A 26892-nucleotide genomic window follows, 5' to 3' on the forward strand; every position below is an offset into this window, starting at 1 on the left:
GTCTATGGTTTTCAAAAGAAATTGAATGACTGCTTCCAACAAATGCTTGTGGAAAGAGTTTCTAAACAATTTTAAGATAATCATGAATTTACTCTTAAACAATAAAAAAGAAGAGACTTATCACAAATTGCCTATAAAAGATGTGGGACATTCATTAACTACATATGAAATTCATATATATATATATATGGATAACTGAGGCGCGACTTACATGATTTACTCACAACCACAACCACAACTACTGTATTCACAAGACCACACAACTCGTCAAGAAGTATGTCTTTAGCCTCCAGTAACTTCGTGAGGTATAATGTCATGGGGCAAATTTTTCGCACCAAACAAGCCATGTGATGACCCTTAGCAAAGCACCAAGCAGTGCCAAGACAGCCAACACACCAACAGAGGTTAGGGAAGGGTAGTCACAACACAACAGACAGACAAGCATACAAAGGGCTTGGGCCACGCCCAGCTCCCAGCACCCATGCACTCCACAGCAGCTCTTGGGCTAACAGTAGCATGCCCAACCACCTTGACAATACATGGGCCATCGCCCAACCAAACAATCAGCAAGGCTAGAATAAATCCAACCTTCATCTTAGCCCAAAGCATACCTCCCTCATGTCAGGGCATGGTGGTCAGCAAGGGTGTTTGGCAAACCCAAGCTGCCACCATGACAGCCATGTCACGGCTATGACACATAATCTCATTGTAGACTCTTGAGTCTATTTCATCTTTGTATTCGAAGAGATAACAGCACAGGTAATGGCCTCTCACCATTAACTTTATTTTATAAGACGTGGCCAATTGTTAGCCTTTGATCCAGATCCCCAAACCAACAGAATCACACCACTTCATTAAAAACTAAAGTCAGAACAACTAAGTAAAGGTTAGTTTTCACAAATTATAATAGAAATTTTCGAATTCATATTTAACTTTTTACCTTAACAAATGATTTAGTTTAAAATGACACATCTAAATAAAAATATTATAAAGTTCTAAAAATCTCATATGAATTTGAAATGAGAAAAATAATGAAAACATATATTCATCTCATCTTATAATATTACTAACAACAAGTACAATACAATAACAAAAGTGGGAGTTTTCTCGTATGTAATTTGAAGTTCACATTGATCTAAAGCCATTTATTATTAAATTTAAAATATATTTTCTTAATTATAAAAGGAAAATCTTCTTGACTCGCATTTTATCCTTGCTACAAATAAATTCAGTCATCAAATTATTTTAATGCATTACTGGAAGAACAAAAGGAAATTAAGCATAGTGTAGACCCTTAAGACGATAGTTATTTTACAATCGAAGTATGTGCTTCCGCTAATAGTAGCTTGTAATTGAAAGTGATCAATTTAATTTATATTTATGATTTAAGACATTGCATTTACTAGAACATACCAATACATAGCAAATGTGACTAGAAGATTCACTATTTTTTTTAATGCAAGTATATATAAATATTCAACTCAATGAGACACAACATCAATAGCTACAGCCTCCACCGCTACAAACATACTACAATATTATTTGTCCCTTCAAATTACTCACTGCAATACCAGCTACCGTTACACAACTCTAACAAGGCATGGTCGACTATAACCGCCACAATGGTAACCGTACGTGAGTGAGTAGCAATTGACTGTTCATGTTGACCTTGTCAACCAGCATCTTCATCGTATCTTTCGAAGAACCAGATTTGCAGCCCCGAAAACTCGGAGGAAGCCTAGGTTCCTCACATAAGTTCATGTATCCACAATCCAGAATACCTTTGTATTCTTTGTCAGACATGAAAATACTTTCAGAAATGAAATGAGATCAAATCAGCAACATCAAAGTAAAATTTGGAATCAGAAACGTTGAAAAAGGATAATAAAAGGTTCCACCTAGCTCTCACTATATAGACTATAGTGATCACTATAAATTAAAGGAAAACCCAAATTTGATACACTACATCATCAAATTTATGCACAGGTATATAACTGGACCAGAATGTTTGTGAGAGATTATTCATTTGTCAGGAAATACCACCAGAACCTTACCACACAGCCTTCCCAACAAATAAGTCAACTAAACTCCAACACAAATCGTAAGTCTCATAAATAAAACTATGATCAGAAACAAACGACATCAATTGAGCACATCACTGGACCAAGACAAAGCTAGCAAGGGCAGCTAACCCCTAAAATCATGAAACTATTCATGCTTCACTATGAACCAATCACACCAAAACTTAATCCAGAAGCATACAACATCAAGAACAGGGACAGGTTTGAACTCTAATAAAACCAACAGATCTAGGCAAGCAACCCAAAGATATTTTAAGTACCGTAAATGCAAGTAAGATCCAGCTTGAACTGAGTCAAGGAATATATATCTAGAGCTGTAAAGATATCTCAGGCCACTAGGGATAAATTAATTTTCTTCTACAACAGTGGAACAACGTGTAGTATTTTCAATTGAAGAAACTATTGATCCCAAAGGAACAACAGATCTTTGCACACATTCTTCTACTCTAGTATGAAACATAGCGAATGGCAAGCAGATTGAGATCAGAATCTGTGGAGAATAGAGTATAAATAGCTCAAAAAGAAGGTGTGTGTGTGTGTGTGGGAATAGGAGTCAAGTGCTCAGTCCAAAAAGTTTCTTTCAGCAAAGAAGCTCACAGAAACCAAGCGCATACACAAGATGCAATATATGCCTGGGAACTACAGGACTTGACCCTTGTTCCCATGATATTACACATCAAAGTATACCATAATAATGTCAACAGTCCCCCACCACAAGGAATACTAAAGATGCTTAAACAACCAGATGAGAAGCAAGACATTGAATAGTCACTGGAATTTCAAGCACAAATATTACCTTCACTTCTAGAGAAAATGTTGGGACTTTTCTAAACACGTCACTCAAACTTCTGCGCACATAAACATCAAATCCTTGGCCTTCACTAATCATATGTTTACCTACAAACCCATCAATCCCTACAGACAAGTTGATCCCCATAATCTGCTATAATGCTCCTGTGAACAATAGTTAAGTAACTTTAGAATTGCAATACCTAAGAAATATATATATACCTCGGCGAGTAAAACATCAATATCGACAGCCGAAGGATCTTTCTTTGGGCTGCCATGCCAACTAAATTCATTTGTCAGCTGAAGCTGGCCCAGATCAAGTTGAATGAAACTGCAAAATATCAAAAGATAACACTCAACAACTAAACATCAAACACATTAAGTTTAGAAAACTTAATATCCCTTCAAAAAGCAAGAAAAGCAGGAATGTATTTTTTTTTTTTTTTTTCGATAGGTAATATCAATTTATATAATAGTGCAAAGGGGTACAACCTATGTACACAGGAAGTATACAACAGAGCCCCCATATACAATAGCTTTTAAGCTGAAAAATGAAGCATGAAAAGCAGGAATGTCTTTGCCCACAAACTTTTTTTTTTTTTTTGAAGAGAGGAAAAGAAAAGGGGTTTCATAACCAAATAAATCCATGCAACAAAAGTTTAGTACCACTACAAGTTGTAGCCTAAGTTTAAATTTCAAAAAAAATAATAATAATAACAACAACAATAATAATAATAATTCAGGAGCATGGTGAGAAAATAGTTTACAACAGTTTCACAAACCATGCTCCTTCGATAAACTAAAATGTGATTATCCATAATCTTTCAGAAAAGAACTGTGTTTATGTATACGATCATTCAGCGAAATCAGAACTATAAGAGTGCATTTCGATGAAAGAGCGTAGGAACTTGGGAATTTCATGGTTGGGTCAATAGGAAAGGACTTTCCAAAATCTTGGAGGAATTTGAGTATGAACAAGCAATCAAACAGATGCAGCAATCAAACCACGAAAAGAAGGGTGGCTATGGAAAGCACAATCCCACCAATCAAAACTACGAAAAAGAGGGGTGGCTCTTTCCAAATTATTCACATAAGGAAGCAGTGGTTGCCAACCCTGTCACTGCCATCATGACCAAGGCCACCATTATTATACCACCACCAACATTGCCACTACCACCAGAACACTGCTGATGCTGCTATCATAGTCAATACCACCATCACTGCCACTAACCATTACCAATACCAATGCTACACAACAAACACCCACCATCTCGCTGCCAACACCACCACCATTACCAATGCAACAACCACCCCACCACCATCACAACACTACTCCAACCTTGACCCCATCATTCATGGCTGCTGCAGCCACACCACCACCACCCATAACGTAGCAGCTGCAATCTATTACCACCACTGCCAATTCATATTCTAGCCGCTGCCATCAACATCACCAAAACTACCAATGCATTGCCACCACAGCCACCACCAATTTATCGCCACCCCATTCCTGTCAGCAACATCACCACCACATATCTCACCAATACCATTGTCACCACCACCAACACCACAGTCCTTACGAGAAAAACTTCCATGTCACTCCAATTCACCTAACCTAAAGTATTCATTAAAATTTTCATGTGAGACATTTTCTAACCTTGTAATTAATACCCCTCCCTCTGAAATTCCAAGGTTCCAAACAGTCTCATCAGAAATACTACCTAGAAGTCTATCAAATCAGCACTATATAAGAACTAATGTGCAGATCTACAGACTCTTTGTAATTATCCAAAAAAAAAAAGAAGATCTACAGACTCTTTGCTCGTTGAATTTCTTGGAATGATGATCATTGGTGTGTCAAGTGAAAGGTCCAGCCTTAAAGCAGCAGCTCCATCAATCTCGTATTTCTGAATCAACCACTCAAAGGCTTCAACTTTATCAACAAGTTTGATAGCTTCTTCAGTATGTGGGGTAGCAAGTTCCATAAAGTACACTGTTATCTGCAGAAAGCATGTCTCCATAAAATTTTCTTGTAATAAATACAGCAAGTATCTTAAATTAAAAATTAAAATTAAGGAAAACATTTGTGCTAAGAATTTAAAAGAATTAGAAACCATGAGAATCTTCAATGTCTATCAATTAAACAGTTTTAAGAATGGTTAACACTGCTGAACAAGTAAATGATAACAAAACCATGCTAACTCAACATAAATAATCACCGGTAGTTTTGAAATGTACCTCCTGAACAAACCTATAGAGGAAAACAATGCGAACAGCAGAAAGTCGGCCACACAAGCTGTAATCATGGAACTTGGCTGGGATTTCACATCCAATCAGCTAATAATAATTAAAACTTGGCTGGGATTTCACATCCAATCAGCTAATAATAATTAAAAATAAATAAAAAATTTCAGCTTTTTGATCAAGAACCACATAATTAGAAAACAAAGTAGGCAGGTATGTCATGCCTCAAAGGGAAGAGTGCCCCTGGGAAAATCCCACTGCATAAAATCATGTACCGAAAGACCGTTTAAAATCAAATTCTGCAGCCAAAACTTTTATATTTCCTTTCTTCTATAACTTGAACACTGTGTTTAAGAACCAAACATGGAGATGGGGCCTTTGCTGAGAGAGAGAGAGAGAGAGAGAGAGGGCTATTGTGAAATAAGGAAGGCAACATTGTGCGGTAGGTCGTCGAGCAAACAGCATGTGTTCCAAGTCTTTCTTTACTATTGTCGTTTAACATAAAATACATCTTAGCATAAAAAAAAGAATGCATGGAAACTAGGTTGTTACTTATCAAAAAAAAAAAAAAAATGGAAACTAGGTTGTGTTTGTTTTTTGTTTTTTGTTTTTTGACAGTGTTTGTTGTTTTTATGTTTTTTAAAAATGCACTTTTTGTCCTTCAACTTTGATTTATGTTACTGTAAAAAAAAAAAAATAATAATAATAATAAAAACATTCATTTATGTTTCTAATTTTTTTTTATTTCGTTGTAATCAAAATAAAGTTATCTTCAAATTTGTATGCAATAAATGCATCTTTTGTTTCTGCCATTAGGGGTTTTCACAAATAGTTTACTGAATTTTAAAAATTGATTAATCACTCTCTAAAGCAAGCATAAAATTATAATATTAAGATTAAGCTCCAATTAAAAGCAATCACATAAGACCTAAAGCTCAACTCAGTTTGTTTGGACAGAAAATTGTCCCCTCAAAGGTAATCAAGCATCCTAAAAAAATCGTGGAAAGAATCATGCTTTTTGCAGCAACATATCCTATAGACAAGTTTCTTTGCATCTATTTTTTTTCCTCGGACAGAAATTTTTCACAGGAAATAAATTGCTCTGAAACAAACAGAATCGATGAGAGAAGCTGAATAAAAATAAGAACGACGAAAAAGAAAATAAAAACAACTTACTTGAAACTTGGCCATCTCGTTCTCAACCATCTGTTGAGATCTAACAACTGGAACGCTGCAATTTTCTACACAATTGCTGATATCATCATGGCTTCTTCTCCTATCAAAGCACTCATACGCGCATTTGAAGTATGCTTGCTGCAGGCAATGATCATTGAGAAAATAATTGTAAGAAAAATTGATTAAAGACAAATAATGGCTTAAAGACATAATTAGTATCCCCATTTTGAAGCCAAGAAAGCATAAGAATTGGAAATTTTGAAAAGTAATCAAACATTGATGATATGGCTTTGTTCATATGAGTTTCCCGGCAATTAGACGCGGCAGGTAAATAACAATCCATAGAAATGTAGAAAAAACTCAAGAAAATAAATGGAATAAACCAAAAAAAAAAAACTAAAGTTTTTTCCTTTGTACAATGTTTTCATTCATAGAAAATGAAAAATTTTGAAAATTTAAAGATTGATCGCCTAACATAAGCCAAACAGTTTCACTAGGTACACTTTGAAATGGGTTTTGCTTTCTCTTCAAGTCCAAAAGACCAAGACTTTTAAGATTAACAAACAATAAAATCCTAATTAATTCACTTTCCTCACAGAAGAACAATGAACAAATAACCATCAGAGATAAGATAGACCCACATCAGAATAACAATCTAACAACCCAGAAAACTCCACAGACCAATGCATACAATCATATTAGAGAGAGAGAGAGAGAGAGAAGTAGAACCTGAAGGGTGAAATTGACATGATCTTGGATAGGAGAAAGATGTTCTTTAGCGGCTAAATTGACTTGGTGTAGTTTTTGTTGTACACTCTCTGACGCAATTCGCTCTTCAGCTGCTGCTATGTGATCCATCTCTCTGTTTTCTTTTCTGTGAGTTTTCTAGGGCATTCGCTTTCACTTGCCAATCTATCTACTTCTTCTACTCCCCGGGGGTTTAGGGTTTTGTTTCCGCCTCTATAGCTACTGGATTTCACAAGCAACAAACCGCCGACCCAACCCATACCCGACCACAAAGGCTCGGCCCAGCTGGCCGAAGCTTTTATTTTATTTGTTTTTGTGTAATGCTACACTTCCTCTCACTTTTTAACATAATTTTTCTACCCCCACAAAAAGAAATTAGCTATAATTTGTAGCAATTAGCTAGAAACTAGTATAATAAAGTGCATTTGTTCATAAAGCATGTAAAAAATACTTTCTTTTTTTTATTACTGCTATTAAAAAAAATGTGAGAATGACATAAATCAATCTAATAAAGTGACGTATGTCCCATACCTAAAAAAATGTGTGAAGCATGTGTTATTAAAAATGAACCAGTTTGTAGTTGATTTTTGTCCGCTTTTAAAGCCACTGGCCCACTATTAACCACTTAGAGCATTCCCAATTAAGGAGTTAAATTGTACTTTTATCTAAAATGACTAATCATATTTGTAAAAAACCCACTCATAATCGAAACGGTGTGTTTTTGTCATTTAATAAAGACTAATGTGTAAAAAGGGCACCGTGCAACTTTGCATTATCTTCTTCATGAGTTTAAAGACTAACTTAATTTATGAATCTCTTAAATCATATTCCTTGCCGCTGTTGGTAATTTAAATGCCTCCGATGAGTGGTTGAGTGTGTTATTAAGCATATGATTTAATAAATTGATGTGTTGTAAAACTCATTTTTGATGATACCAAATTAGACGGTAACACATTACTGACATTAGCTAAGAATAACAAATACAATAAATATAAAAACACCTTATTGTTTGCTGAAATATATACAATACAAATGATATAATTTTTTTTTGTCTTATTTTTTACTTATGTTTATATAATAATAGGTGAATTTATTATTTAATTTATATGAAATTTACCTGAGTGATGTCTACAAATTCAATAATAAATATATTAAATTTAAAGAAAGTGACCTGTAACAAAACTCTTCCTCTAATGTATTTTCATTGAGTGCTGCTGCTATACGGTCAAGGCAGAAAACATGAGTTTTCTGCCTTCCACTCAAATGCTGCCACCTCATATTATTTCATCATACAAAATAAGCTTGGTTTCACAGGATAATAACCCAAATAGCTTCAGCTCATATAAAAAAAAAAAAAAAAAAAAACCCAAACAACAAACTTTCACCGAAAAGCTTGGTTTCACGCCGCCCCCTCCCCGGAAGAGACGCCGCCACCTCCCGCAGAGCCCACGCCGCCCAAGCCCAGCTACACCAAGCCCGCGCCGCCCAGCTTTGCACCGACCAGCCACCCAGCTCTGCCCAAGCCCACGCCGCCCAGTTGCTCCGACGGTTCACCACACGCGTTGGATTTTCGAAGTCGATTTCAGGTGATTTCGAAGCCGATTTCAGGCTATTTCGACTTCCAACAGTGGGCTGCTGGGCTGTGGGTAGCCAGCTGGGCAGTGGGTAGCCGGCTAGACGTGGGATCGGCCTGGGCGTGGGTGTAGGGGAACGGCTTGCTGGTCTGGGGAATGGCCTGCTGGGCGGGGGCGGTGGGAATGGCTTGCTGGGCGGTGGTCGGACTGCTGGGCGGGGGCGGTAGGAACGGCCTGCTGGGCGGGGCGGTGGGCAGTGGGCAGTCGGTGGGCACCTCGGTGGGCAAAAAGCAGGGAGTGGGTTTTTGGGTTTCACTTTGTAACGATGGTTTCATTTTAAGAGGGGTGGTATATTCTGGTGTGGGTAAATACATTTTGTAAGTTAAAACAAGCTGATGTGTCATCTCCTGGTTGGTGGGCGTAAATTAGGCCATTTATGCCATGACCGAATGGAAGATATCCCCATTTTCATTTACAGCACTGGACTGGACAAAAAGGGCCAAAAAAAAACATTATTTTCTAAATCGTATTTACTTTTCTCGACTGGCATGCAGGGGTTGAAGTTGATAACCCGCAACCGCAAGGGCCTAAACCCATTTTAAGAAAATAAAATATTATTATTTTTATTTGGCCCTCCGAGGGTTATGAGGGTGGCCAGCGGTTGGGGGTGGCGGAAGCCACTCCTATGTCTCAACTGTGGTGGTCGGCGACCCCATTGTTTTTATTCTTTTTATTTTAATTTTTTTGTTATTTTAATTATTATTTTTTTAAAAAAGTTAAATGATATTTTATTAATTATTTTATAGTGGGACACGTGGCGCTCTGTAGAGCGTTGGATAAAATTGGACTGCTAGGATTGAAATATGAGAATCTCATATTCTCCTCCTAATATGAGGGGATCCGGATCCCAATGAGTGACACCTGATCGATGAACTGCCAACCAATGGGAGGGGATTCGCTGATGGATGAACTGCCAATGAATGTGCCTCGGTCAACAAAAAAGCCATTAATTTTTTTTGTGGTTAAATACTTTTTTGCCCCTAGGGTTTCAAGACTTTATTTTTTCCTCTTTAGGATTTCATTTTTATCATATGAGATACCTGTAGTTTTCATAAAGACTAAGATGATCCTTCCGTTAAAATTTCGTCAAAAACTTAACGAAACGCTACATCAACACCAATCAAATATCGCTACGTGTCATATAATTAATTTTTTTTTAAAAAAATCAAAAGTTAAAAATTGGGGGTGGCTAGACCATTTGGCCACCCCCTTTGGCCATGGGGTGGCCTAGCCACCCCCATCTGGCCGGCTCGCCACCCCACGGCCAAGAACTCACTGCTGTTAGGTTGAGACAATCGCTTCTTTGCCTGATTATCGAGTTGTGTGGATCTCTCTTTTGGATTGTTGTGGGATCTCAAACCAATTCCAGACCTCAAACTAGCTTCATCAACTGGATCATCCTTGGGTTTGGGTTTGGCAAGTAGCGTACTAGATGCCTCTTGCATCCTTGCTGAGTTACTGGGTGAAGAACCACGACCATCAGAATGAGAGGGCCCATGTCAAGAAAGCAGTTCTCCCAAATGGGCCAGATGGCCATCCCAAATTTTTTTTCTTTTATATATATATATATATATAATTTTTTAATCTTTTTAATTTTTTTTAAAAGTATTTTTTTTTTAAATTAATTATATGACACGTAGCAACATTTGATTGGTGCTGACGTGGCATTACACTACGTTTTAGAAAAAATTTTAATAAAAGTATCATCTTTATCTTTATGAAAAATAATGAAACATTAAAAAAAGAAAATAAAGTCTTCAAAATCTACAGGCAAAAGAGCATTTAACTTCCTTTTTTTTTTTTTTTTAATCTGCGAAATGACCCACGATTAAGGAAACGTTGTTTAAACGGCGCCGTCTAAACTTTTTCCTTTTTCCTTTTTCCTCTTAAAAGATTTAACGAGACAATGCATTTTTTTAACTCTACGTCTTCACGCAACCCAGCTGTCAGGACGAAATACGGTCTGTGAACTGCCAATGGAGGGGATTCGCTGATCGATGATCTGCATTAAACTTTTTTTTTTTTTTAATTTACCTGTATTGACGTGGACGCCTGACCTCTATTTTGTTGTCTTCGGGTGGGACCCTCTTTATGAGAAGAAAAGTTTGTAGCTCTAGGATTAAGTTGAGGCCTAGTAGCTATAGCCTCTGATACGGCCAGGATGATGAATCTCATTTTGAAAGAAGGTCCGCATGTGAAGAAGGGCGTTGAGACATTAAAGTCAGTTGTCAGGCACGAAATGCATTTGGTCATTAAAAAGGGGCTCTATTGGTCGCACCAGTTTGTCCGAATCTCTTTTGTCCCATCTCATTAGAATTTTGCCGGTTTGGGCTCTGTGACAACGTGATATGGGTGCATACCGCCTCACCCCAACCGCTGCTACAAGGGCAATACTGTCCTTTTGAACCGTCTTACTTACTGTTTTCATAAAAATAAAAATAAAAATAAAAACTTTTTTTATTTTTATTTTACTACTAATAAAAATAAAGAGCACCCTGACAAATTGTTGTATTTTGAATTGTTTTGAGGTGTAATGAGTAGATGCAGTTGTCTTCTAGTCCGTGCCTATTGGAAACTGCTATTATTAAATAATGAGATATTGTTTTTCGTTTTAAGTATAATAATGGGAAATTAATGGAATGGAAGGCTGATGAAAGAAGCATGGTAATTGTAATTGATGGAATAATATCCTTTCATTTATAGTATTTACTTCCTTAGTGTATTGTTAGAAGAGTAAAATTATTATTTTATTTTGAAAATGACAGATTCACCATCATGGCCGTATCATCACGTGAGCCTTGTGTCCCCATCTGCAGCAGGCGTGAACCCAATACTTTCTGCACCAACGACCAGCCCCTCAGTATTGTAGTAGATTTAATTAATATGAAAAAATAAAAATTAAGTATATTTTGTATAAAAAAATAAAAAAAATTAATTTATAATAATTTTATTATTTAAATAGTAATAAAAAATTATTAATGTGATATAAAAGGTAAAAATGTTAAAATTTATTTTAAAAAGAATTTTTTTAATCTTTGGATTCAATCCTGTCCGACCTTTTGCCAAATACAACCACTAAGTCCTTGCTGTACACACATCCGTAGCCCATTCTATCCAACCCGTGAATCATTCAATTCACGGGGTGCTGATCATTCAATTCATCATGCGCAACATGCAAGCTTCTAAGGATAAGATGTACGTGCTAAGAGTTGAGAAAATGGAAGAGATGATAGATTTAGGTTAAATTTCGGTCCTCTTATTTTTAAAGTTGAATTTACGGAAATAATTTAATTTTAAATTTTTATGACTCTGAAAAAAATATGTTTAATTTTTATCAATTTGACCGTTTTCCCCTTGGTTTTTCTATCAATTTGACCGTTTCCCCTTGTTTATTATTATTATTTTTTAATCAATTTGACCGTTTTCCCCTTGGTTTGATATTTTTATCAATTTATTTCCATTAATTTTTAATTTTTATCAACTGACTTGGTTTGATATTGACCGTTTTCCCCTTCTTTTGTGATTTTTTCTCTTTTATTTGAAGGCTAATTGTGACTTTTTCTGTCATTAATTTAGTTCATATAAATATAAATGCGTAAATAAATTGCATAGGGGGGAGGCAGCCAACCAGTGGTCGAAACGTGGCCACCGTCTTCAGGTACGGATAATTTTCAGAAGGTTTCTATCATGTGATTTGGGGAAAAGGAAAGGGATCGTATGGGTACTATGAAGAGTATTGAGTGGGGAATCTCGTGACTCGTGCGAAGGGCAGAAGAGTAAACTTTGGTAAGATACTTAGGACCATAATTCAAATCGAAGTCACAATTGACAACACAGTTTATATTCATCAGCTATATGTACCCTAGAAGAGTTAGTTGCCGCTTGCAAGAATCCCTCCGACCAAATACAATCGATCCGATCCATTGGGTGCACTGTGCAGCCAACTCTTCCCTCCAAGTCCAAGGAAAGCTCCCAGAAAACCATCAACGACAAAAACATTATAAGGAGTTGGCAACCTCATCAAGCTCCTCCCGACCGGCACTGTTTTCTTGTACCTGTTCCTCAGCCCTGTGCTGTCCAACAATGGCTACTGCAACACAATCAACAAGAACCTCACCGCCATTCTTGTTGGTCTGTGCGGTTTGTCTTGCTTCTTTTCTACCTTCACACACAGCTACGTTGGAGATGACAGTAAAAGACACTACGGGATTGCAACATGCAAAGGTCTTTGGCCCTCGCCGGAGTCTAAGACCGTGGACGTGCCGAGGTATAAGCTTCTGTTTGCTGACTTCGTCCACGCCTTTTTCGCGGTGATTGTGTCTGGGGCTTTGGTGCCTTTGGATGGAAATACGTTGGGGTGCCTGCTTCTATCCGGTGTCTCAGTCCAGCGAGAAGACTTTGCTCCAGATGCTGCCGCCTGTTGTTGTGTGGTTTCTGGTGTGGTTTTTTTCTTTTCTATTAAGGGCCATGGAATCGGATACCCTGCAAGTGAGTCTTCAAAGGATTCCAACTCTGGTGGAGAAGTATCCAAACACGAACTCAGTAGGTGTGGCACCGAATCACCTCTCCACCTCTGTTGGAGAAGTGTTTTGGTGCCAACCAACCGAGTTCGTGTTTCGCCGAGGATACGATATTGGCGGCAGTGGTTTGATTTCTCCTTTTTCGTAACTAATTTTTATTCTGCAACCTCTCTGCCATTTTTAGTGAGGCGGACGAGTAAGTGAGGGTTTCATTTTCATTTTCCCTCTCCTCCTCACTCTTCACATACAGCTCTCTCTCTCTCCCCCCGCCTCCGCCTCCCCCACCAGCCGCCATCCACCGGCAACTAGAAGCACCTCCTCGAGCCACTCCATCGTACATCTCCGACGACCCGAGCCACCACATTAGGTAACTCTTTCTCTCTTCTTTTCTGTTTCTGACCCATCTCCATCATCTCCTCCCACTGTACAGATCCGACGACCCATCACCACCGCCTACAAGCGGAGACCTCAAAAGAGGTAAGGTTATCTTCTGGTTTTTATTTTGATTTTTCTTGCGGGAAGAGCAGGATTTTTCTTGATTTTGATTTTCCCATAGATCTGGTTTTTTTAGTTGTCTTTGGATTTCGAATCTGAGTTTTGATTGTTCTGAATCTGGCTGGGTCTGAATCTCAGATTTTTTTGTGGGTTGAATCTGGTTTTCTCATTTTTAGGATTTGTAGTTTCTTACGTTTTAGGGGATTTTGAAGGATTCGAGTTTCTGAATCATTAGCTTTTGATGACTAGAGTTTTTGTAGGGGTTTTGTTGATTAGAGTTTTTATAGTACTTAAGATTCAGATTATGTCTTCCACAATTCTAATGAATTACCGGGCCCTGTGCGACCCTCCTCCAGAGAATCTGGGTAAATATCTCACACCGTTCTCTCTCAGTCAATCTCCCTTATTCTCTTTGTTTGATGAAATTTCCATGAGAGATTTTTTGTTGTTTATGTCTGTTTTTGTATTCCATATGTTCGATGAAATTTTCCCGAGAGATTTTTGTTGTTGATATTTGTCATTGATGTTTTTATTTTTGCATTCCATATGTTTGATGAAATTTCCATGAGAGATTTTTGTTGATGTTTGTCATTGGTGTTTTTGTTTTTGTATTCTATTATTTGTAGTTGAATGCTGTGAGAAAAGCAGTATGTTTACTTCTGCTTTTTTGCTTTTTTGTTTTTTTGTTTCAGGAGCTATATGTGCAGGTGTTTGATTTCGTTCACTTGAAAGACCGTTAAATGAAAATATGAACCAAGATGCAAATGGATTGTTTTGAAGGTGGTATTAATGCATGTCTCACAGATCTCTCTTTAAAATTTGGTTCTTGCCCATCAAATGAACAAACAATCTGGAGGTAGAAGAGATGGGAGTATTGACACACCGTGGTTATTGGAGAGGCAACCCAAAGCAACAACAAAGGAGGACAATTTTCTGTTACAGGATATACCTAATTGTCTTTTACCTTTCCTGTTTGTATTTTTAGGTTATTCCTTCTAGCAGGAAAAGTTATATTCAAAGGAGTGATTCTTTTCTATCCTGAAACTTGTAACATGTAGATGTAGTTGTCATATAGATGTTAATTGGATTTTTTGGTGCATTGAAGTACAATGTCTTGTGGGGATGGTAATTTTGACATTTTTGCATTTTTGCATCTTGATTCCACCGACTGATATCCATTGCTCTAAAGCATTGACAAATGAATGTGATTTATTTGTGCATGGCATGTTAAGAAGGCAGCTTAATGGGGTTGGCACTTCTCTCTTGCTATGTTCTCTTATCAAACCCCTAGTGGAAGTGTGAACAAATTAGGTATACCCTCTCCCAGTATTTATTCCAAATTAAAGAAGCTCTTTCTCACGGAAATTTCATCAGACTTGAAATGCAAAAACAGAAACACCGATGACAAACATCAACAATAAAAAAATCTTGAGATTATCCACCAACTCAAATGATGTGCGTATTTCCATCCACATCAATTCCTTGACAAAAACAAAACATTTTCATTCTATTCAACAAGGTCGCAAAATTACCAAAAAAAAAAAAAGAAAGGGGTAGGCATTACATTCCCATATATATCCATAAATTTTACAAATGGCAAAATTACATGCAAGGCCTCTATATTTCTATGTACAATCAGTAGGAAATATAATCTCCATATATATATCCATAAGTTTCTTTATGTTTTGCTTATCAACGAGACCTCCTCAAAGTTGAATGATTTATTTATGTACTCCATTCAGTGGTTTAAACTGTTCATGTTGGTATTCAAATGTGTAGGAAAGGAAGCGGATCTAAAACCCTGTAGACGGTACATCAGCAGGAAGTTGCATCAAGTTGTCAATTTCTCATCTCTTCTTCCTTCTTTGTGCACTAACATATGCTTCGACCTTCACAACACTACTGCATTCTTACCTAGTTTTGATTGATTATCACTGTATTCTATGTTTATTATTGTTTGTGACCCCGTTAGGGGCTAATATGGTTTTGTATTACTGGGGAGACATCTTGATTTTATTTTGTTTTGAGGCTGTCTAGTGAATTATCTGTATAGTTTATGTTTTATTTTGTTTTGATATTTTATATTTTTATGATATTTGAAGTTTTTTTGTTGGTATTATAAATTCTTGATGAACAGGCTTTTGGTTCCTTTGTTTGTTTATGATTTTATTAATTATTATTATGAATGAATACATCATTACCAAAACAATAGTACTCCATTAAAAACTGAAGTTGGAAGAACTAATTAAGGTTGGTTTTCACAAATTATAAGAGAAAATTTCGAATTCATACTAAATTTTTACCTTAACAAATGATTTAGTTTAGAATGACTCGATTCTAAATAAAAATATTATGAAGTTTTAAAAATCTCATGAATTGAAATGAGAAAAATTATGAAAAGAAAATGCAATGATTTTTTTCTTTCTTTTTGAGCTACTTGACTTAAAATGATGATGAATTCCTTTCAAGTTTCAAGGCTTCATCTTTGTGAAACCGCTTATATATATATATATATATCAAGTCGTTCTCATTCCCGTTGATGCTTTTACCTAATTATGGCAACGACGTCGTCTTGCTTATCTGGTCTCTCTCCCAGTGGAACGTACACAAAATTCCCTCAGAACATAGAGGCTGATGTTTTTGTGGTCCAAGTAGTTGGAGGAACCAAATTAATGACTGAATGACTTTTACCAAATTGCCCTTCTTGAAATTTAAAAGTACTCAACTGCCCTTCCAATAAATGATGACGTGAATAATTTTAATTTAATTAAGACAATAGGAGATTGCAGAAGATACGCTGCTTTTGGGTTTATGTAGGAATGTTGGCTCACATCATACCATAGAAATGAGCAAAACAATTTTTTGATGCACCAGATTCATAAGCAAATCTGAACTTTTAATCACAATCATAAGTAGAACAAGCTAGAAAAACTCCATTGGACAAATACCACTAACAATAACACATGTTCATTAAATGACAAGGCAAAATAGTAATAATCTATCAACTGGACAACGCAGTGGTGCTCTTTTGTGGTGACTCCATATGGTCAAATATATCATGGTGAAATGGGACTTTTGAGTTAAGAGATGCTAAAAAGTTTTTGTATGGAGCTTTATGTATTGTGTCGTTCAAACCAATTGTGAACGAACTTACCAACGATTGCTTTAGTACAAACATTTTAGACTTATGTCGATAGCCCGATAAAATTGGAATTGAATAATTTTTCATGAAATGCAAAATTGTATCATTTTGAATTAGTTTTCTAATACCACCAAGCTTGCTTTCATTTGATGTCGAAATCAAAAGAAATTATAAGTTTATTTTGATTGGTTTGTGTTGAACTGCATTCATAAACTTAAATTCTTCATATCTTAGACCAACTTTTACGCTGAACTTGGTCATTAACTCAAACCAAAAACATTACAACCTAGAAACCATATTTTGACACGTGAATTCTCCAAAACAAAAATAAACCTAATTGATAATATCACACAACCCAACCAATTACTAAGCCAACTATACCTTAGTAGCTATATGATCTTTTTGTTTCTTCTTCTTATTATTTAAAAAAAAAAAAAAAAAAAACAATTAAGCCAAGAATATCTAAGAATTTTTTCCATTCGTAAAAGAATTTGAATATAATAAAACAAATTTGAATAATTATTGGATATTGATGTGGCTTATTGTCAATAAGGAGGATGAGTAGTAGAATCTCAAACTTAAAAGAGATAGTTACAACTTACAACGGTTGATAAATAGGATTAAGATAGACATGCATTCACTTAATTGTCGTTTCAGTTGGTTGTTATTGGATCCCGTGCCCAAGCGTGCCCCTAGGCCTTGCTTTAGCAACCCTTTTTATACAACCCTTTAGAAAGAATCGAGTCATTTTTTGACATTTTTTTTTACTCTTTGGTTTTTTTTTTTTTTTCTATATTGTATTTTTCATTTTGGATTTGTCACTCATTTCTCAGTATTTTGATCTAATACATCCTTTTTCCCAAATTGCTTTAAAAAAAAAAAAAAAATTGAATTTTGTTACAAAAGAAAGCTAATATCTCATTTGTCAATTGCTGGTTTAAAACCTCACACATGGGCTATGAGGGGAGTAAAAAAAAAAATTATTATTTTCTCCTTCGTATTTTTTTTCTTTTCTCTATTAAAGGAAACAGTGGGTTATGAGGTCAGATAAATTGAAAACTGATTTTCGGAACTCAATTATTCAATGTCTTGGTTAGTAAGTAATTGCAAAATTCTACATGCGAGAAACAACGGGCCAGCCTTTTGAAAGCTAAATCTACCACCCGTCGGGACTCTAAGGGCCATAACTTTGGAATTATAGAGTATTCACAATGGAAGAGCCAAATAGTACTTTTAACTAAAATGACTAATCAGATTTGTAAAAAACTCATACATTAGATTAGCCAAAAAAAAAAAAAAAAAATTGATATTTGATTGGATTAGCAAAAAAAAAAAAATGCTACATGTAGCAACACTTTTCAAGAGAGCCATTTTATTTTTTTTATTATTTCTATCACCTGTTTTCTTTTTTTCCCAAAACTTTTTCCACTTTTCAAGGGATCATTATGAGAACATCATTTCACAATTTTTAATAAAAAGATATTTCATAAATATGATTGACATTACTATGAGAATATGGTTTTCATACTTAACATCGGCAAATATGCCATTTGAAAAATATAACCGTTGAAAAATATAATTATTATAAAATACAACCGTTTCAAAAATATTATAGTTAAAAAAATGATTATTTGAAAAATAATAATTGTTGAAAAATTATTGTGCTAAACGAATTACCATTGAAAAAATAAAGAGTGAAATACAAATTTTAAAAAGGAAATAAAGATATAATCAATAAAGAGTAAAAAAATAATATTTAAATGATATAAATAAAAATATAGCTAATCGGATGTAAAAGGCATTTAAAAATTCATTAGTTAAACTAGATAAAGTGAGTTTTCAGAATCCATTTTACATAAAAATTTGGCTCCTCCATTGTGAATGCTTTAACAGTGACATGAATTATTATTAGTTTTTTTTTTTTTTTTTTTAATATACAATTTTTTTTGCACAAATAAAACGAGTTAATTAGTTTCAAGAAAAGTTTGAATATGATAAAGTGATTAAAGAAAACCTGTTTATATATATATATATATATATATATATATATATATATATATATATAAGTAATTAATTAGCACGTTGTTTAAGCAAGAGGTGGGGGGTGACAAAAATCATGATTTTAATAAACAATGTAGTAAATTAGAAAGGAAGGGAAGTATGGAGTCAAATGGTTCGGACAAAACCAGAAACTCAGCCTGTGATTCGGACAAAAGCAGTGAGGTGCACAAAGATTATCTAGGTGCACAAAGGCAACTAGATAATCAAATGGTGAATAACAATATATTTCCAGTTTGGGATTGTGACAACCCCTCCTGCTCACCTTATGTGTAATTCTATTAAATACAATATATTTTTTAATGTTTCTATGCTTTACTAATTAATCTCTTAAATGGTGACTCCGATCCGGTCATTATTAGTGTTATTTTTCCTGTTGTGACTACCAAATTTTCTTGTCGTCACAATAGGCTCATTCATCTGACTGCTTAAAATATTTTTTGGTTATGTTGCTTTAACCAAGGTTCAAGAAAGTATGCACACATGTTCATTCATCTAAGATATTTTTTGGTCCAAATACCAAGCAAGTCTTAAAGCTTAGTTTGTCTATCATCATTGATAAGCATTCCACTGTTCAGGAAAAGATTGATTGAGGGTCATTCACCAGTTGTTTCCAAGTCAGTTGAACAATTTTAATAATCCATTATGAAGTGAAATGAGTAGGTCAGATATCATAGCATATTTGCTTGTAAAACATTATTTAAAAAGTTTTACCAAAGAAACCTAGATTAATACTTATAATAAGAAGGGGGTGTACCTCTGTCTGGAGAACTTCAAATGAAGAAATCTTTTGATTTAGTGCTTGATGTTCTCTCAACTTGGTTATAAATTTAAGAGCTAAAGATATATACAAGTGAATTTGACCATGAAAAGGTTAAGAAAAATGGAAGTTTGATGGATAGAAAAAGCTTGAAGTCATTAGCTTATTGTTGAGGTGCAATAATGTCACTCTCCTCATTTGGACGGCTCTTAAAACATGTATTGCGAGGTGCGATTTCGAATGCCATAAAAAGATTTGGCTTCCCTCACTGGACACCAATTGATTTTTAGATGAGATGGTCAAAGGCCCAATCCAACAAATTGTATCAAAGCCAGAGTCATGCGTTCGAGTGGCGGGAGTGCCATGTTGATGGACGGATTGTTGAGATGCAATAATGCCACTCTGCTCACTTGGACGGCTCCTAAAACATGTCTTGCAATGTGCGATTTCGAATGTCATAAAATGATTTGGCTTCCCTCATTGGACATCAATTGATTTTTAGATGAGATGGTCACAGGCCCGATCCAACACTTACGAACTATAAAAACCATAAATAAACAAACAAGCTTTTAATGATCTCTCTCATATTACCTGAAACATGCCGCATTCTTTGCATGCAGAGTAAAGCCTTTGAATCTCTTGCTCTTGGGAGTTTGGGTTGACCATCTTTTCAGGGTGTTTATGCTCTGAATCACCACAAACGGATAAAACATAATAAATTTACGTGTATAACAGGTTCCGCTTTACATATTGGCACAAATGTTGGTTTCGGTGTTGGCAACATGTATTGGATAGTCAGTGTACAACGTCAAATTGAAAATTATGAACACCCGGCCGCTCCGAGGCTGCAGCTCCACCTTCTTATCGCAACATTTATCATCATGTTTATAGCTGCTTCAGTGAACTACTAACATCAAACTGTAACTATTTTTGATCACCTAATCTAGTTTTGATGGAGATCAGTCACGATATCCACATGATATATTTGAAATATTTTGTAGGTTGGCCATTTGTCTGGCTTCGTTGTTGGCATAGCCATTTCACTAGCTGCATGTGTTAATCACAGGGTAGGTAAAAAACTATTTACATGTCAGTAATTGCTAAGAATTTACTAGCTAGTTAATTTTCATGTATAAATTTTTGTGGGTGTGCACTGTAGGCCTGTTTCAGGAGGATCAATGCATGAATCCTGCAAGATCATTAGGGCCTGCAATAATTTCAGGCAAATTCAATGACATGTGGATATATGTGACAGCCCCCGTGGCAGGTGCCCATGTAATCCCACTTCCTAATTTCAGTCTAGTTGGTTGAAGCCTGCAGTGCACAAGAAAAATGTATTCCAGACCCAGTAGACATGTTTTATGGATGCTAGTAACCAAATTTATGCAGAAAGCAGCGGAGTCAGTTGCCAGAACACTTTGAATCATTTTTTTTCTTATTTGTTTTGTTTCTGTGGGGCTAATGAGAGTAACAATTTGATCGGCGAAAATGTGCAACATGCGTTAATGCTTTTTGGTATAAAAGTTATCAATTCCTTAATTGCACTAACAAGGATTATTTTTTTAGAACATAGAGTATTGCTAGTTACTAACATTGAAAAATAAGCATGACAAATTTATTATATAAGACAAGTTGGTGAATGCTTTGATAAATCTTACAAGACATTTATTTATGGTAAAAATAAACATATATCAGTAGAATCGAGTGAAACGATTTTATTAAACAACTCAAAACTCATAATACCATGAGACAAATACAAAGAACTATGTATTATTCTCTAAAAGATATTCTTTTAAAAATCTCTTCATATGCATATTCTCTAGATTCATCAAACTTTAGGCAATGCAAATTCTTATAAATAATGGAAGCTCTCTAATATTTTTGCATTCTTGAAAAAATACTTCTTTAGAGTCTCTTCTTCTGCCGATCCTTTAGAATTTGCAATCTTGACAGCCTTTAGGCAATGCCGCCAACAGAGAACCGGAAGATGTTTGCAACAACTACGATTTCTCACTTTATAAATAGGATTTCCGTATGAGAACTGAAATATAAGCACATAATTAGGAACATTATCAAAAATGTTAGAAATAAGGCATCAATCCACTTTAGGCCCAAAAGGACCAAAAAAAAAAAAAAAACTTAGTATAGAAATGTCAATTGTCCGAAAGAAATTGAAAATAATGTTGAGAGAAGGCATCATATATGAACATATGCAATACCTTGAAAGATATATTGTCAAGTGTCCCTTGGTACCGCCGTTCTATAAAGAGAATTTCTAGAAGAGGACAAATCCACAACAAGACATCCACAACTTCGTGGATTTCTCTTGTAGGTATAGAATATACGATTAGCTTCAATTCCTTAACATTATATAACGGGCATGGTATGGTTGTTCTCAATCTTTTTGCAATTTTCAGAGTCTTCACAAAGTAAACAAAAACAAGTGTTAGATTTTTATAATATATGCTATAATTGATATACAAAGTAACATATAATAGGAAACAAATAAAAAGAATATAATAAAATAAACTAGAATACCTCATCTTCACCAAGAGTCCAAGTCAATAATTTCGGTTGACTTAACTTTGAAAGGAATTCAATCATTTCAGCATTCGGAGTATCTCCCGAAAAGACGAGAATAACTTCCGATAGACTTGAAGAATTCAAAGAAAATGATATAATCTCACCCTCATACATGAGTCTATGTAAGTTAGGAGAAACAATGTTAACTTCAACTAGCTTGTCACAATTAATAAAGGTCAAACTCTTCATACGGTGACTTGAAATCTTAATCCTTTTCAACATAAAGCAATCTGCTAGGTCCAAGCACTCGATGAGTTGATGTTTAGAAAGAACATCATGCAACCATTTGTCAGTAATGTGGCATGAATATAATACTAACTTCTTCAAATTTTCGCATGGGCCTAGGTTTATTTGGCATGGTAGGCTGTCAAGCTTGAAAACTAAAGATTCAAGATTTGATGCTTCGATCTCAACACTCTCATATTTAGAATTTTGTAGTAGCGCAAAGGCCTTAAGTTTAGGAAGACTTGACACTCGTATACTTTTCAACCCATTAACACATTCAAATGTCATCTCTTCTATATCACGACAACTATCAATTAGAGTTTGGACAAGCTGGCTCTCCTCCACTTCACCGGACAAAACCAACTTTTTCAAAGATGATAAGTTAATATCACCGGAAAATGACTTCAACTTGCACGACTGCAATTTCAACTCAGTTATTGAATTTGCTACAAGAACCCTCTCAGGCAACTCATACCTCTTTAGATGGATCCGGATGAATATGTCAAGATTCAACTCTTTTACATTGCATTCAATTGCATAGTCAATCCAACGGTTCACAACAGCATAATCTGATTCATCCAACATCATGCGAAGCCTAAACTTGTTTATATTTAGCCTTTGCCTATAGTGGGCAAGTAAAGAACTCTCCACGAAATTTCTGAACTCTTCTTTCTTTCTCTGGATTTCTTGTTCTTTCTCGTTGGGTGGAACCTTGCGCAAATTATTAACAAAGAGGTCTTGGTGAAAGTCTGGAATGGGGAATAAAGTCCACACCCTTTGCCATCTCTTGGACAATATGCTAAGTTGAAGTGTTTGTTTCGTGGGAATGAAGGATAGAAGGTGCTCTAGAATAGGGTCTGGCAATTCAGATATCCGGTCGATTTTGTGCTCCATAAGGTTGAAAACTTCCTCCAAATCCCTAGTACCTAGTACCTAATCTAATTAGCACAAAGCAATTTTTTTTTTTTTTTTAAAAAAAAACTATCAAGAAGAAGTTTTTATGTCTGAAAAAGAAAATAAAAATCAAACAACAGATGCTATTATTGGGAACAAAATAAATTGATAGGAAGACCAACCTTCAACGTACGACGATGGGCTTGTGGGGGGCGTTCGACGAGAGCTTGTAGGGGCTGGCCGGACCACAGCAGACACGACGGCAACACAAAACTAATTGTGAAGTTGTGAGAACAAGTAGGAATTGTGTGTATAAATAAGCCTCCTTTTTCATCCCAATTCTCCTGGGAATCTCTTTCAACCCAAATTGTTAAGTTGCGAGAACAAGTAGGAATTGTGTGTATAAATAAGCCTCCTTTTTCCCCTGCTTCTTATAATCATCCAAATTAACGCTTTTACCTAAATATGTACCCATATTTACAAGTTTGCCCTTCCACATTTTTTTGTGAAATAGAGGGAAAAAAAAAAAAAAAAAAAAAATTCCGCTGATATTCGCTGCACTGACCCAGAAAACAGAAGGTATTAAATTTTTCATCCGGAAACAACAAAAGAAGTCAAATTTTGGTTGTTTTCTGGATCGCAGACTTGTATTGTCAATGGCAACGGCGTCGTCTTGAACGTACACTAGATTCCCTCACAACACAGCAAGATCCAATCCAACTGGTAACTCATCCAAATTAATGACTGAACGACTTATACCAAATTGCCCTTCTTGAAATTTAAAAGTACTCAACTGCCCTTCCAATAAGGAATTTTTTTTTTTAAAAAAAAATTTAATTAAGACAGTAGGAGATTGCAGAAGATATGCTTTTGGGTTTATGTAGGAATGTAGTCTCACGCCCCACCATTGAAATGAGCAAAACAATTTTTTGATATATCAGATTTAGAAGCAAATCTGAAGTATCATTGAACTTTTAATCACAATCGTAGGCAGAACAAGCTAGAAAAACTCAATTGGACAAAAACAGCTAAGACCTAACTATAAAACATGTTTATTAAATGACAACGTGGTGGTACTCTTTTGTGCTGGCTTCATATGGTCAAATATCATGGTAAAAGTTCTCAAACAGCTCAAAATTGATGGGACTTTTGACCGTTGAGACGTGTTAATAGGTTTTTGTAAGGAGCTTTATGCATTGTGTTGTTCATTCGCAATTCTTGCCAACGATGCCTTTAGTACAAAATTTTTAGACTTATGTTGATAGCCTGATAAAATTGGAATTAGAGATTTTTTTTCATGAAATGCAAATTTGTATCATTTTGAATCAGCTTTCTAATACCACCAAGTTTGTCTTCATTTGATGTCAAAATCAAAAGAAATGATTATTTTACTTTGACTGCATTGTGCTGAACTTCATTCATAAACTTTAATTCTTCATATCTTGGACCAACTTTTACGTTGAACTTAGTCATTAACTCAAACCAAAAACGTTACAACCTAGAAACCATATTTTGACACATGAATTCACCAAAACAAAAATAAACCTAATTGATAATATCACACAACCCAACCAACTAAGCCAACTATACTTAGCAGCAATATGATCTTTTTGTTTCTTCTTATTATTAAAAAAAAAAACAATTAAGCCAAGAATATCTAAGAGTTTTTTCCATTCGTAAAAGAATTTGAATATAATAAAACAAATTTGAATAATTATCAGATATTAATGTGGCTATTGTCAATAAGGAGGATGAGTAGTAGAATCTCAAATTTAAAAGAGATAGTTACAACGGTTGATAAGGAGGATTAAGATAGACATGCATCCACTTAATTGTCGTTTCAGTTGCTTGTTATTAGATCCCGTGCCCAAGCGTGCCCCTTGGCCTTGCTTTAGCAACCGTTTTTATACAACCCTTTAGAGAGAGCTGAGTCATTTTTTGACAATTTTTTTAACTCTTTGGTTTTTTTTCCCTATATTGTATTTTTCATTTTGGATTTGTCACTCATTTCTCATTGTTTTGATTTAATATAACCTTTTTCCCAAATTGCTTTTTTTTTTTAAAAAAAAAAAAAATTGAATTTTGTTACAAAAGAAAGCTAATATCTCATTTGTCAATTGCTGGTTTAAAACTTCACACATGGGTTATGAGGGATATATATATATATATATATATATATATATATATATATATATATATTTTCTCCTTCCTATTTTTTTTCTTTTCTCGATTAAAGGAAACAATGGGTTATGAGGTCAGATAGATTGAAAACTGATTTTCGGAACTCAATTATTCAATGTCTTGGTTAGTAAGTAATTGCAAAATTCTACATGTGAGAAACAACAGGCCAGCCTTTGAAAGCTAAATCCGCCACCTGTCGGGACTCTAAGGGCCATAACTTTGGAATCACAGAACATTCACAATGGAAGAGCCAAATTGTACTTTTAACTAAAATGATTAATTAGATTTGTAAAAAACTCACATTGGATTAGCCAAAAAAAAAAAAAAAAAAACAAAATTGATATTTGATTGGATTAGCAAAAAAAAAAGCTACATGTAGCAACACTTTTCAAGATAACCATTTTATTTTTTTTATTGTTTCTATCATCTGTTTTCTTTTTTTCCCAAAACTTTTTCCACTTTTCAAGGGACTATTATGAGAATATCCTTTCACAATTTTTAATAAAAAGATATTTTATAAATATGATTGACATTACTACGAGAATATGGTTTTCATACTTAACATTGGCAAATACGATATTTGAAAAATATAATCGTTTCAAAAATATTATTGTTAAAAAAATGATTATTTGAAAAATAATAATCGTGGAAAAATTATTGTGCTAAACGAATTACCATTGAAAAAATAAAGAGTGAAATACGAATTTTAGAAAGGAAATAAAGATAAAACCAATAAAGAGTAAAAAAATAATACTTAAATGATATAGATAAAAATATAGCTAATTTGATGTAAAAAACCTTTAAAAATTTATTAGTTAAACTAGATAAATTGAGTTTTCAGGAGCCATTTTGCATAAAAATTTGACTCTTCCATTGTGAATGCTTTAACAATGACATGAATTATTATTAGCTTTTTTTTTTTTTTTTAATATACAATTTTGTTTGCACAAATAAAACGAGTTAATTAGTTTCAAGAAAAGTTTGAATATGATAAAGTGATTATATATATATAAAAGTAATTAATTAGCACGTTGTTTAAGCAAGAGGTGGGGGGTGACAAAAATCATGATTTTAATAAACAATGTAGAAAATTAGAAAGGAAGGGAAGTATGGAGTCGAATGGTTCGGACAAAACCAGAAACTCAGCCGGTGATTCGGACAAAAGCAGTGAGGTGCACAAAGGTTATCATCCCATGGCAAGTAGATAATCAAATGGTGAATAAAAATATATTTTCAGTTTGGGATTGTGACAGCCCCTCCTTCTCAGCTCATCACCTTATGTGTAATTCTATTAAATACAATATATTTTTTAAAGTTTTTATGCTTTACTAATTAATCTCTTAAATGGTGACTCCGATTCGGT

General features: G+C 34.8%; 5 protein-coding genes across 11 annotated transcripts in view; 1 reads left to right on the forward strand and 4 right to left on the reverse strand.

The window, feature by feature from the left end:
* LOC132167446 (uncharacterized) overlaps positions 1–20257 on the reverse strand; it is a 48433-nt gene extending 28176 nt beyond the window's left edge. The window contains exon 1 of the mRNA XM_059578426.1: positions 20238–20257. The gene's annotated coding sequence lies outside the window, so the exon portion shown is untranslated. The remainder of the gene's footprint in view (positions 1–20237) is intronic.
* LOC132167445 (uncharacterized) lies at positions 1347–7232 on the reverse strand. 5 transcript variants are annotated; one of them, XR_009438681.1, is made up of 5 exons: positions 7020–7232; positions 6291–6428; positions 4686–4870; positions 2878–3201; positions 1347–1810 (listed from the first exon to the last, which is right to left on the reverse strand). XR_009438681.1 is itself a non-coding variant. In XM_059578421.1 (5 exons), the coding sequence occupies exons 1-5, from the start codon at positions 7146–7148 to the stop codon at positions 1796–1798; spliced, it is 576 nt and encodes a 191-aa protein (XP_059434404.1). In that variant the 5' UTR covers positions 7149–7232; the 3' UTR covers positions 1347–1795. The 5 variants fall into 5 exon arrangements, 4 of the variants coding, with proteins under 4 accessions (XP_059434404.1, XP_059434403.1, XP_059434402.1 ...); XM_059578421.1 differs by having other exon boundaries at positions 3093–3201; XM_059578420.1 differs by lacking the exon at positions 1347–1810 and having other exon boundaries at positions 2673–2996; positions 3093–3201.
* On the reverse strand, positions 8647–10116 carry LOC132177241 (extensin-like). Its single transcript, XM_059589516.1, has 2 exons — positions 9948–10116; positions 8647–8966 (listed from the first exon to the last, which is right to left on the reverse strand). The coding sequence occupies exons 1-2, from the start codon at positions 10114–10116 to the stop codon at positions 8647–8649; spliced, it is 489 nt and encodes a 162-aa protein (XP_059445499.1).
* On the forward strand, positions 11447–14848 carry LOC132177322 (protein DMP2-like). Its single transcript, XM_059589624.1, has 3 exons — positions 11447–11531; positions 12677–13668; positions 14379–14848. Exons 1-2 carry the CDS (start codon positions 11447–11449, stop codon positions 13393–13395), a joined length of 804 nt encoding a protein of 267 aa, XP_059445607.1. The 3' UTR covers positions 13396–13668; positions 14379–14848.
* Positions 20258–21364: 1107 nt separating the features above from the next.
* On the reverse strand, positions 21365–23724 carry LOC132167024 (F-box/LRR-repeat protein At4g14103-like). Of its 3 annotated transcripts, none has more exons than XM_059577918.1 (4): positions 23531–23724; positions 22185–23373; positions 21866–22066; positions 21365–21687 (listed from the first exon to the last, which is right to left on the reverse strand). In XM_059577918.1, the coding sequence occupies exons 2-4, from the start codon at positions 23346–23348 to the stop codon at positions 21499–21501; spliced, it is 1554 nt and encodes a 517-aa protein (XP_059433901.1). In that variant the 5' UTR covers positions 23349–23373; positions 23531–23724; the 3' UTR covers positions 21365–21498. The 3 variants fall into 3 exon arrangements, with proteins under 3 accessions (XP_059433901.1, XP_059433900.1, XP_059433899.1); XM_059577917.1 differs by having other exon boundaries at positions 22185–23380; XM_059577916.1 differs by having other exon boundaries at positions 22185–23392.
* Between the last annotated feature and the right edge of the window lie 3168 nt (positions 23725–26892).

The sequence above is a fragment of the Corylus avellana genome, chromosome ca1 (assembly GCF_901000735.1).
Source record: "Corylus avellana chromosome ca1, CavTom2PMs-1.0".
Classification (NCBI taxonomy): domain Eukaryota; kingdom Viridiplantae; phylum Streptophyta; class Magnoliopsida; order Fagales; family Betulaceae; genus Corylus; species Corylus avellana.